This window comes from Euprymna scolopes, chromosome 7, assembly GCF_053919585.1.
Source record: "Euprymna scolopes isolate OS-2025 chromosome 7, ASM5391958v1, whole genome shotgun sequence".
Lineage (NCBI taxonomy): Eukaryota > Metazoa > Mollusca > Cephalopoda > Sepiida > Sepiolidae > Euprymna > Euprymna scolopes.
This window is the reverse complement of record NC_136488.1, coordinates 145,843,072-145,856,528: the sequence shown is the minus strand read 5'-3', so window position 1 is coordinate 145,856,528 and position 13,457 is coordinate 145,843,072. Positions and strand designations below refer to the sequence as shown.

Here is a 13,457-nt window from a genome sequence, read left to right as displayed (position 1 = left end):
TAAGAATTTAGTATATGTACGAAATATGTATGTATATTTTTAATAAAAAAAAAATGTTTTTATTGTAAGAAATATTTTGCTCCCTTATTTTTTTTACAGAAAATATCAAGCAAGGAAAATTTATTAAAAAAAAAAAAAAAGCTGAATGTCGATTATTAAAGTTATATTGGGAGACATAGGACCAATATATGAAAATAAATTTCGATGAAAAATCAACAATAATATTTATTAATATATTTACAACTGAAAGAAAACTTCTAATTGTAGAAACGGGCATTAATCAAAGAGCATTGTCCGACACACGTCCATAAAGTATTTGCTTAAAAGAAAGGAATGCAAGGAGGGTAACTCTTCAAAATATTTGAAACCAGCTAGATAAGGGCAAGAGTTACTTCCCTTTAAAATATAAACCCGACCCTATATTTATGATGTTCTAGATCAGGGTTTCTCAACCTTTTTTCGGTAACACTAGGATACCTACTACCGCCCCCTCTCTACCTGCATCCTTACATAATAAGGATAGTAGTAGTAGTAGTAGTAGTAGTAGTAGTAGTTATAGGAGATAATTAAAGTGAAAATAAATAATTGAATATTCACATAACTTTTTCAACATTACGGGGTGTGATTCTTGAATACATTTTTCCAATTAAAAATAAGTGTGATGCACATGAATTGTGACCCCCCCCTCCAACTAAAAACAAAATGGGTTGAGAAAACCTAGTAATGTGTCTATTTACTTGCCTCTCCCCATGGGCAGAGTTAGACACAACGTTGATTTTTAATGTAAGGAAAATCCAGCTCCCCAAAATGGGGCACTGGATAGGAACGAAAATAAAAATTGCCTCAGTCATGAAGGATTTCTCCTCCGCTGACCGAAGACAGAAAAGGTAAAGTGTAGCATCAGGACAGATACCACACTGTGATCTTGTCCCGAAGGCCACACAAATCCTAGTAATGTTCTTATGTACTTGCCTCCCCACATGGGCAGAGTTAGACACAAGGTCGATTTTTTATGTGGGGAAATCCAGCTCCACAAAAAGGGGCACTCTGGATAGGAGTAAAAATAAAAATTGCCTCAATCTAGAAGGATTTCTACTGCACTAATCGAGGTCAGGAAAGGCGAAGTGTAGTATCAGAACAGATACTACACTTTGTTCCTAGCCAAAAATGTTACTAGGAACTCTGTCTTTCATCGCCCCCCCCCACCTCCAAGGATCTCAAGGACTCCCTATACAATAAATTTATCATCAGCCCACCTGAAGTTTCATAGCGCTTCCCTGGTGAGCAGTACAAACCCCATTGAGGAAACCCTATTCTAAATGAATCTGTTTTCATCTAAACAGGAGGGAAACTATTTATATGATGATGTTTATGAAGAATGAATGATTGGAATTTCGTACGTACGATTCTTTTCACCGGCAACTGTCATAAATGTGTGACCAATATGGACGGAATAATCCACAACGAGGCCAACCGAAATGGTAAGTATTACACACGAGGTTGTTTCGATGTTAATGCCCCACAAATACAAACTGCCAGTAATGTTTATCTGAAAATAAGGAGAGAACTGTCAGCAACCAAAAATCGTTTTGAAATTGTGGCCATTGAAACACTTGCAATTCAGAATTTCAACTCGTTGATCTAAGGGAGGTAAGTCTGTTTTACTTTAGAAAAAAGTTTTTTTCATTAACTATTCTGTAGAAAGTAAGAAAGTTTTATAAGTGATGTTATAAAACTTTCTTACTTTCTACATAATAGTTAATGAAAAAAACTACATCACTCACAAAAAAAAAAAAAAAAAAAAATGTAACCCGCGACGATATTGTAATTTTTCTTAAATAAAACATTTAAGTAATTGTAAGAAAAAAATTTTTTTTTTCACTACTTCAGAAAAATTGAGCTACCTCCTTTAGACAAATGAGTTAAGATTCCGAATTGCTGAAGCAAGATATGAAAATTGTAAAAGAAACGCAATTATCAAAAAGAATTACAAAGTCGATCCATACAATCACCGGCATTTGTCGTTATAGCTCAACAATAAAAAAAAAATAAGTAAATATATAAATAAATAAAAAATAATGTTTGACAGTTTCCAATGACTAGCTAATCTATATCAGTCCTGAGATGAAAAATAGTTTTCAATAGGTAGCTAATCTGTACAAGTCTTGAACTGTAAAACTTTTGCAGACAAAGAGCAAAATTCCTTCTCATGTGGGAATTCTAAAATATCCAGTATGTTTTATTGAGTGACTCCGGATTCTGATTGATTGCTAGCAGAACGTGGCTCCATTTGATTGATCCGTTTTTACCGCCAGTGTCTATAAATAGAACCTTCCAATTTTCTTTAATCAGCTTATCACCCCATGCGTTGAGTTTTATTAACTTTCACGTTGCAGATTCATCCGATCGTGGATCTGTCATTGACAGAGCTGCTTTCACCTTTGTGGTTGTATTGAGTTGACATCCACTACTGACATTTAGCAAATCTCCTAGATAGCAGTCTACTTCCTCTCGGATATTGTCATCTGTTGCCATCATCCTCAACAAACATAACAGAAACATAATACATGAAAAAATGTGTGTGAAAAAAGGAGGGGGAGGGGAGCATTTCTAGACATAACTAGTAGATGTACCCGGCATTGCCCAGTATTAAAAGTAATGTTAAATTCCATATATAAAAAAAAATAATTGAGTAAAAAAAACAAACAAAAAAAAACGGAAAAAAAACTGAAACATGTGCATGCAAGTATTATGCTTTTTCTAAACTGTTCAATTTTTGTAAGTAAAAAAAAAAAAAAAAAATGCTCGAGCTGAGATTGAAACCAAAACCTAAAGATAGTGAGTCAAGTACGATAACCATTAGGCCAGCTTGACACGATTTTTCAACACTACTTATTCTTAACATAAGGAAGCTATCATGTAAATGATTTGTGCATGCATTCGTGAAACAGTTGACGGGTTTGTATTACTGTACACATAGATTCGAAAAAGTTGTCAAAAAACAAATATATAACAAATAAATATTATCAAAGGCAAGATAAGTTACTTTTCTACCAAACTGGATACATTTTTTTTGTTTTTATTCAATGTAACATGTTTATTCAGCTCGAAAACCATGCAGTGTTTACTGATGTATTGGAAAATTCAAAATGGCGCCCGACACTCTCTTTAACATGGTAAGTTTGGGAAAAGGTGTTATAAATAATAAACTAGACAAAATACTATTAAAAAAAACACCGAATATATGTCAACTTATGTCACGGTGACATATAATGAGCGAATTTCTAACAGTATTTTGCCTAGTTTATTATTTATAACATCTTTTCCTGAACTTACCGTGTTAAAGAGAGTGTCGGGCGCCATTTTGAATTTTCCAATACATCGGTAAACACTGTATGCTTTTCGAGCTGAATAAGCATGTTACATTGAATAAAAACACGAAAAATATATCCAGTTAGGTAGAAAAGTAACTTATCTTGCATTTGATAACATTTATTTGTTATATATTTGTTTTTTTGACAACTTTTTCGAATCTATGTGTACAGTAATACAAACCCCAGTTGACAAACAGATGATCCCCCCCACAAGTACCAATTTCTCAATTTTTATCTATAGCAGCCCTTTTTTCTGGATGGAAACCAATTAAAATGCTTTCCATACGTCTGAATACCCTATATACCAAATTTCAATCTGCAGATTAAAAATTCGTTGAGTATATAGGTTGAGAAGTGTCCTCACACACACACATTCTCACTTCTATAGATATATAGATTACCAAAATTAATTTTAATTCAACAGATTTCTCTCCAATAATAAAACGAGTTACTAGGGCAAATCCTCATAAATACAGATGTTAAATATTAAGGTGGGTACCGATAGTCAGCATATGTCCTAGGTGTCAATTTTATCGTACCAGTATATTGTCATCCAGTAGCATCATCTTAGTTTTGTATTTTCAACCCACTGTGTTCTCAAGAAAACGCATATTCAAAATGCTGTTGTCAAAGATGGCGGTTCAAAATATGTGTCAGCAGGAAAACGTATAAAAAGAAATATCAAATATCCGGAATTTTATATCCCTTTTATCATGGTTGGAATTGGAAAAATGGTTAGCTAAAATGAAGAGATTACGTACCATAGTAAGAATAACGCTGGATCCAACCATTAATGATGTCCGCACATTCGTAATTAGAATCAGAGTGATGATCAATACGGATGCAAAAGCCAACGAGATGTTTCGGAGCAGTTCTTTTTCAATAATCTGAAATGATAACAAAATCAATTAAAAAATATTTAGCCTTTGTAGCTTAATTAAATAACACACACACACACAAAAAAAATTTAGAATATTTAAATCAAATAAATTATGTTTTTTACAAAATTAAATAAATTCTTTCAATAAAATAAACAATTCTGAATTTTTGAGATGAAGTATGAATGCTTGTATTGTTTTGAGTGTTCGGGCAATTATGTTCATCTTGACCATATATGGAGAGAAAAAGGCACCCATTCCCCAATGTAGGGTGATGTTAAAATACTAGACATAGAAGAAATATAGAGAATAATCTACTGTCCTGCTTGCTGGTTGAGTACAACATGGTAGCCTTCAAGTCCAATGTAAACAAGTTCTTATTCAGCCGTCCCCATAAATAATCAAATTCTAACCAATTTACACCATTAACGATTAATAAACTACCACCTTACATTCATTGACCCTTATCCTCGAGTGGCCTTTGGGCCTTGATAAGTGGTGTCTTTCAAGTAAAAAAAAAAAAAAAAAAAAAAAAAGAAGTGATATTATTATTAAGTAAAATTTTTACAAACTGATGTGGACGGCAACGCGGAATTTCCACACGGTCCCGTTAGCGTTAGTTAAACGATAATCTCACAAGTCGTAAATACTGAAGCAGAAGAAACCACTCACATTGTTGATACTCCATTGTAAATATTTGCTGGCGTGTGCAAAACATGTTTCTTTGTTAAAATAGGTGGAAATCCGCGACTGCAAATCTTCCATAGTTTTGAGCTTATTGGAAAGGTCATCGTATTTTATCTTCTTCACAGCAATTTTGAAATTCTAAAAAAAAGAAAAAGAAAGAAAGAAATGCTTGTTTTCTTTTTTTTTTCTTTTTTTTTTTAATATAAACTCTTATATTTTTCAAGATAAATGAATTTTTATTCTTTTGATACATATCAAGGCAAAAAATATAATTCAAGAACAAATGTTAATGAGATGAAATCAGATCAAATTTATTGCCCCCCCAAAAAAAGAAAAGAAAAAAAAAAGCAAAGTGCAATAAGCTATGTAAAAGGACAGAAAGTGTGTCCATCTCTATACAGTCTGAATGTTTTGTCCAAGTTGACTTCAAACGTTGATATCATCACTACTTCTAGTAGCATTTATACGCGATTGGCCTGTTGCTGTGACGTTACACACGTTTACACACGTAGACACCATCGCAAGGAAACCAGACCAGAGGAATAACTCGACTTTCTTTTCTTCTTTAGCGAAATAACTGACGTTCTTTTAAAGACATTCTGTGCCTAAATCAAAACGTAGATTCCAGGAACAAAGCTTCTTTTTTAGAAGTGCACGCCTGTGGAACTCTGTTCCGTTTGCCTGTTTCCCACCTGACTACAACTTGGATGTCTTCAAGTCCAACATAAACAAATTCCTGATAAACCTCCCCCCTTAAGTAAGACACTTTATCAAATCTCCAATACTAATGATTACTACGACACTATCCCATTGATTACTGTACACGCAATAACCCTTATCCCTGAGTGGCTTCCGGGCTTTGATAAGTGGTGACTTCCATGTAAAAAAAAACAAAAAAAACAAACTTTTTTTTTTTTATTTTCCTGTCACTTTTGGACACATCTATTTTTGTTCTTCTCTGACATGATTCCCAATACTTTTTGAATATCGCTCCCCTTCTAATGTGATCCCCGGTCTGTGCACACGTTCTTCTTTTTATAATCATTTTCCTTCTTCCTTGCCATGACATCACCTTGAACCTGGCTTGGTCATTTTTATACAGCTGCCATATGTGCATCCACGCTCTGTTACATTGCCATGATGTTTCTATTGTAAAGTTCAGTTGAATAAGGTCTTGAAAAGGTCTTTCGTTTTCGTTGACACTAGAGTATTGAATATCGTTGCGTTGCAAAGAGGGTTGTGAATTTTAACAATTCTGTTTGTGTTTTCTGCTACTAATTAATTTTCTATCTCATCGTTTTTCGTAATTTTTGGATATTTTCATTACTGCGACATGACAATTAAGTAGATACCATTGGTTTCACTTGAAATTCAATATTTCGATTTTCGTTATTACCACGAAGAAGAACCAATAAATGTTTATGTAAAGTAGCAACTTCTATTATAATGAAGTCCAGGTATGAGTTATGTCCCTTTGATTATCTAAGTCCTGTTTAGTGTGAATATTTTATTGCTTAATAAAATAATTATTAGATTATTCACTTTACTATTTGTAAGGAATCAATATTTGATTGGCAAACAAGACAACTATTAATTCTTCTCTTCAAATTTACTCAGTGTTTTTACTCTTGAAAACTTAGAACTTATCAAAACCTGTATTTTTAGGGGAAAAAAAAGAGCAAAAGATAAATAACATTGTTATATAATACTAGCTATACTCAGCCCCGCGTTGCTGTGGTTCAGTTTGTTTAAATGGAAAACAAAAACGAAAAAGACAAAATGTATGTCTTATGTTTATGTTCTCAATATTTGTGGATACACAATATTTTGCGGTTTCCCTTTTTCTGTGCAGATGTAGAGATTGTCTGATTTTCCGACTGTAGAATACTAATTGTTTCACGAATTGTCTTCGAAAGCTGTTTTCATTCATAATTAATTTTCTATCTCATCGTTTTTCGTAATTTTTGGATATTTTCATTACTGCGACATGACAATTAAGTAAATACCATTGGTTTCACTTGAAATTCAATATTTCGATTTTCGAATTTCGCTAATATAATGTAGAAAGAAAACACCAGCTAACAAAGTCACTTCTATGAAAAAGGTGTTGCAGAGAAGAGAAGTCATTTTTTACTAGATTGCGAAGTCGGTTTTGTATTTTGTGAACCAGCGCTTCTAAGGAACAAAGAATCTTAATGTGAATCCCGCATGACCAATGCACCATTCCGAGATTTAAAAAAAACTACCGTAAAAACAATAAACGGACTTCTACTTCCTGATTCTCTGCTCCAACAAAAACATGGCAGAAAAAAAAAAAAAGGAAAAACATACTGAAGATGGAGTATATCTTCGAAATATATTTATAAATTTCAATATAAATTTCAAACGAAATAAATATCTGTTTATTTTGTAATAATGCATTGTTTTGGCTTCAAACGTATATAATACATATTTTATTTAAAAAAAAAAAAAAAAGTGTCCTAAGTGGCACTTTCACAGACATGGAAGAAGACAAGCTCCTTTGTCATATAAGGAAAGTTCAAGTTTAAACAGTGCATCAACTTACCCAAATCTGTATGACATTTCTATAGCAATCCATGTTGGATGCTATCGTTCTTTTTTCGTCAAGCCGTTGGTAGTTGCAGATAGTACTTGTCTCCTTGAAACAAGTGACGTTGAATGATGTTACGTTTTGTGGTGCACAACTCGGTGGCACACAACGGCACAACATAGAATAAAATACTTTGCAACGGCACGAAGTGTAGAAGACATCGTACTGTAGATTCTGAGGAGAGCATTCCTGTACGATTATCGGTTTTGAAAAATTTTGATGTTTCGGACGCTTGTCACAGTCGGGAATTTTTGAGCAAAATGAAGAGTATTGCACGGAGACCGAACAAACTTTAGTGATATCGACTTCCACATGAGATCTATATACTACTCCGGTTTCCGACTCTAAAAAAGTAAGCACTGTTTGTCCGTTATAAATATTTTCTGTAAGAAATCAAAACCGAAAGAGAAATTAATACAGCAACTGCAATGGAATAAATTTAAACAAAACAAAAAAAAATAACTAAGAATAATAATAAAAAAAAATCAATCAATCAATTTTATGGCAAAATAAGAAACCCTCCCCCCCAAAAAAACAACAAAAAGAAGCAAAGTTCGGCAAAAAAAAACAAAAGAACAACAAAAAGAAGTAAAGCTCAGCAAAAACAAAGAAAGAAGCAAAGTTCAGCAAAAAAAAGACAAAAAGAAGCAAAGTACAGCAAAAAAAAAAACCCAACGAAAATTAAAGTACAGCAAAACAAAAACAACAAAAAGAAGCAAAATTCAGCCAAAAAAAAAAAAGCAACAAAAAGAAGCAAGGAGATTTCTTTAGGCTTCGAATACAATATTACAATTATCATACAATACAATATTATTTTGAATGTTTAGTCAGGGTTTAGTTGGAGGGAAAAGTATTTTCATGCTAGGTTGCCTCAACAAAGCCGTGAATAGAGACCTTAAATACTCGATGACACTTGATGTAAGGAACTAAAAAACAAACAAACAGAAGTACTACTTCAAGGTAACAAAAAAAAAAAAAAACTCCAACCAACAATAAATAGCAATTCTTCATCCTTTGTCAAAAACATTGCTGAAATGTGAGGACTAAAGGACAAAATAAGGGAAACGAAAGTAAAATCAAGGGGTCACTTCAAGGAGCTAATGTTTGAGCTCTATATGATATACATAGATAGTCGAATATTACATTAAATTCGACTTTACCTCTAAAGCATTTAATTATTAAAAAAGTTGAGGACATAATTTCCCTGTCCCCAAATGACCATTTAAATATATTATAGCATATCTTTGTTATGGTCACTTAGTCTTCCAGCTCAAGAATTCATCTAGTCTGGTGGAGTATCCAGATTTGTGCTGCTACTTGAAGTAACATCACTTAGAGAAGGTTAAAAAATCATCGTAGAAGCCAGTGTAGGGTTAGACATACTAAGGAAATTTGGGTTTCAAATACAATACTACAATTATCATACAATACAATATTACAATTATCATACAATACAATATTATTTTGAATGTTTAGTCAGGGTTTAGTTGGGGGGAAAAGTATCTTCATGCTAGGTTGCCTCAACAAAGCCGTGAATAGAGACCTTAAATACTCGATGACAGTGTATAGTGAGCATTCATGTTTCATATCTCTGACAAAATTGTAAGAGAAATATATATTGCAATAACAGTTTGCGTTGATTCAAACATGGCTACTGGATGCAATATATGGCATAATCACCTTAACACACTGGTTCCCATCAGATCACCGAAGTTAAGCAACGTTAAACCTGATCATTGCTAAAATGGGTGACCAATTTAGCAATTCCAGGTGCTGTATGTAAGAGGACATCGACACCTCCCTGCAAGAGTTGCAAAAACCTAACATCGTCATCTCCCCTGACAGGGATATGCATGCGACTGGGACTGCTTGTGAATTTCATTTTTTTTTTATCTCATGTTCACCCCTTACAAAGCATATCGCCACTTGGATGTAAGAGGCTACTATTTGGGACCATGCACAGGAAAGATTAACAAGATGTTTGTTTATGTTACATTTAAACTTCTGCATATCAGTACAGGCAGGAAAGTATGTAGAAGGAAGGGAATTCCAAAGTCTAGCTGTTTGAGGGAAGAAACTATTAGAATAGAAAGCTTTCTGGCATTTTCGGACATCACCAATGAAGGGGTGAGATGTTATTGCTAAGTGGGTTTGTCGGGGATATGTACGTCGAGGGGGTACAAGTGAAAGGAATTCATCAGAACACATTCTGTTAAAATATTTGTAAAACAGGCACAGTGATGCAACATTGTGGCGATGGGACAGGGGCTCGAGCTTAGTTGATAAAGTGGAACCGATTAGATTGACAATTCTTTTTTTTGGGCCCTATCTATGCTCCCATGAAACTTCCTTCTACAGAGGAAGCCGATTAAACCCAAATAAGGTTAGTGCCAACATACACAAACTGGGATGCAAGAGTAACGAGACTGCCAGAAAATAAATGCAAAATTCACTTTTTACTGTCATCAGTTTCACAGATTATTAAATATTTAGTAAAAGTCAAAATAATAAGATATCTCTTTTCCCCCCCCCATTTTACTTCATTCGAGTTCTCAAAAAATCAAAGAGTCCCCTTCCTAAGGCTAAGACTTGATCTCTATACGAGATGCATAGATATTTGAATATTCCATCGCAGTTCTCGTAAATCTCTGGATTCTAGGACAAGAATTCATCTAGTCTAGTGGAATATCCAGCTTTTTGTTATTATTATATTACAACATCACTTAAAGAAAGGTGCATCAATTCAGCCAGTGTAGAGTAGCTTAACTGAAGAGATCTTATTTGGGCTATGAATACTATGCTGTTTGGAATTTTTAGTTAGATGTTATGAGAGGGCATTTTCTTTATAAAAAGTGTTATGGTATTCCTGCCTTGACAGAGTACAAAATAGACTTTGTGGCTTAGTGGGGGATGCCCTTTTCTCTACCCTGCAACCTCTCTCCCACAGAAGAGACGTTGCGAGTCTATCCTTGTTTTATTGTTATTTCCATGGCAAGTGCTCGTCTGAACTCCAATATCTGGTCCCCCCCTCGCCAATCTTTCACGAAAAACACCCGTCTAGCTGAATCCACCGTGAAAAATTTCCCCCACTCTTTATCTGTGCCTAAATCAAAATGTGGATTCCATGAACAAAGCTTCTTTCTTAGAACTGCACGCCTGTGAAACTCTGTTCCGTCTGCCTGCTTCCCACCTGACTACAACTTGGATGTCTTCAAGTCCAACGTTAACAAATTCTTAATGAACCGCCCCCTTAAGTAAACACTTCATCAAATCTCCACACTAACATAATGTACTTGCAATAACCCTTATCCCTGAGTGGCTTCCGGGCCTTGATAAGTGTAAAAAAAAAAAATTAAAAAAAATAGAACATTAAAATATTCTATTTCGAACGTTTTTGGAACAATCTGGAATAATCATGCAGAAACCCATATAAAGATGTTGCAGTTGCACTAGTAGTCGTGTTAGTTGTTAATTTGTTAAGTTGCTGACTTGCTGTTAACAATATTTTTAGAATGAAAATCTAGCTGAAAGAAACTCCTTAAAAGCCAACCACCACATCATTTGAAGAAACTGGAATTTCGGTAAATACAAAGATTTCAGTATATTTTCTTGCTGACCAAAGAACTATACCAAAAGCATGTGGACCCGATCTTATCCCAGCTGTGCTATTAAAAAAGTGCTCAGCCGAAATAGCTCCAGTTCTCTCCAAACTCTACAACAAATGCCTTAATGAAGCTTGCTTTCCGGGCTATTGGAAAACTGCTTCTGTTGTACCAGTATTCAAGAATTCTGGCGAAAGGACAGACCCATCAAATTATCGCCCCATTATCCTCCTCCCACTTTTTGCCAAAATATTTGAGACCATAATTAACCATGCTCTAGTCCATCATCTTACAGATGTTAAACTACTGACTGACAAACAATATGGATTTAGACAAGCCCGTTCCACAGCAGACATCCTAACTGTGATGTCTGAACATATATACCATTCACTGGACAAAGCGGGGGAGGGCAGAGTGGTAGCTCTAGATATATCTAAGGCTTTTGACATGGTATGGCATGAGGGTCTCCTCAGTAAAATCAGATCATACGGTATCACTGGTAGAATACTTAACATAATTAAATCCTTCTTAGATAAGAGAAAAATCCAGGTTGTCCTCGACGGTCGTACATCTAAACAATATGATATAAATGCGGGGGTGCCCCAGGGTTCTATCCTTGGACCTCTATTGTTCCTGATATTCATAAATGACCTCCCCGACAACATTGCCTCTGAGATGGGTATATATGCTGATGACACTACACTCTATGGCAGGCACGACAGGAAGACGAATGAACACATTTCTAAAGAAATGGCAGAAACACTAGAGGAAGACCTCCAATCTGTAGTGGAATGGGGACAAAAGTGGTTGGTCGCGTTCAATGCTTCCAAGACTAAACTAGTTTCATTCAATAATTACAAGAAACCCTCTCTACCACCCATAGCAATGGCCAACGACTCTTTATCTGAGAGTCCATCTTTCAAACTCCTTGGCCTAACGTTCACAGGAAACATGAGTTGGAACAATTACATTGAAGGCATTGCCAGGGCCGCTGCAAGAAAGGTGGGCTCTCTCTACCGTGCTAGAAAACTACTAACACCCGAAAGTATCCTGTATCTCTATAAGGCCACCATTCGCCCATGTATGGAGTATTGCTGCCACATCTGGGCTGGTGCATCTGCTACTAGTCTCTCGCTTCTTGACAAGGTTCAAAAGAGAGTCGCAAACCTGATAGGCCCTGAACTGGCATCTAAGCTTCAGCCTCTGTCCCATCGACGAAATGTTGCATCCCTCTGCCTTTTCTACAAGTATTTTAGTGGTGAATGCTCTGACGAACTGCAATCACTTGTGCCCCCACGACGTGAGCACCCTCGACAAACCCGACAGGCTGCTAAATCCCACCCCCACACTGTAGAGATCCCTAGATGTAAAAGATCTTTTTACTCCAATAGTTTCTTCCCCAGAACCGCTAGACTCTGGAATTCCATTCCAGGTCCCTGCTTCCCCAACAGTACTGACGTGCAGAAGTTCAAGTGTAACGTGAACCGACACCTTGCTGCCCAAATCCCTACATAGTACCCCAGTAGTTGTTGCCCCTGATAGTAGCCCCCTACACCAAAGTGGCAATTTGCCTTGTTTGGGGTGAAAATGTAATAAAAAAAAAAAAAAAAATATTCTTTTTATTGGATTTACCCGTACATAAAGCATTTACATTTGAAGTTAGTAGCTATTATCTCCCTTTTACCATCAACGCTATAGACCAGTGGTTCTCAACTTTTTTTTACTCATTGACCCCTTTTCCTTTCTTTTTATCTTGGTGGACCCCTTCATAACTATTGGTCATAAGACAATCTTCTATTTTTCACTAATATAAATTTTGAGGTTTTAAAAATCATTTGAAACAACAGATGTCTTCATTTCATCATGAAAAGACATGATTACATTCAGCATTCAGTTGTCATGTATCCTCAGCCTTTTCAAAACCTTCCAGAGAGCTGTACGGTTGCCTCTGTCAAACGCCTTTGTAAAGTCAATGAAAACCATATACAGCTCCTCGTCCTCCTTACAGACTTTCTCAGCAACCTGGCGGAGGGAAAAGATCATATCAATAGTACCCTAACCAGCACAGAAACCGCACTGAGATTCGGGGGTAGATATCGTCAACAAGATGTTTGATTATTCTGTTGAGAATAAGTCTTGCCAAGATCTTCCTTGCAATTGATAAAAATGAGATGTCACAGATTTTTTTTTTATATACAAGTGTTGAATTAATGCATCCTTGAAATCCTAGAGCATTTCTAGTTTGCCAGATCTTCACAAAGAGACAATGTAGCTTTTTCACTGGTTACTGACCATCGAGCTTAGA

At 35.3% G+C, this 13,457-nt stretch overlaps 1 protein-coding gene across 1 annotated transcript in view; it reads right to left on the bottom strand.

Annotated features, from left to right (window-relative positions):
- LOC145280029 (patched domain-containing protein 3-like) overlaps window positions 1-13,457 on the bottom strand; it is a 127,879-nt gene that overhangs the window by 9,947 nt on the left and 104,475 nt on the right. Inside the window, exons 12-15 of the mRNA XM_080131689.1 lie at window positions 7,506-7,933; window positions 4,925-5,077; window positions 4,136-4,261; window positions 1,405-1,549 (exon numbers count right to left, since the gene is read on the bottom strand). Coding sequence (XP_079987815.1) covers window positions 1,405-1,549; window positions 4,136-4,261; window positions 4,925-5,077; window positions 7,506-7,933 — 852 coding nt within the window. The remainder of the gene's footprint in view (window positions 1-1,404; window positions 1,550-4,135; window positions 4,262-4,924; window positions 5,078-7,505; window positions 7,934-13,457) is intronic.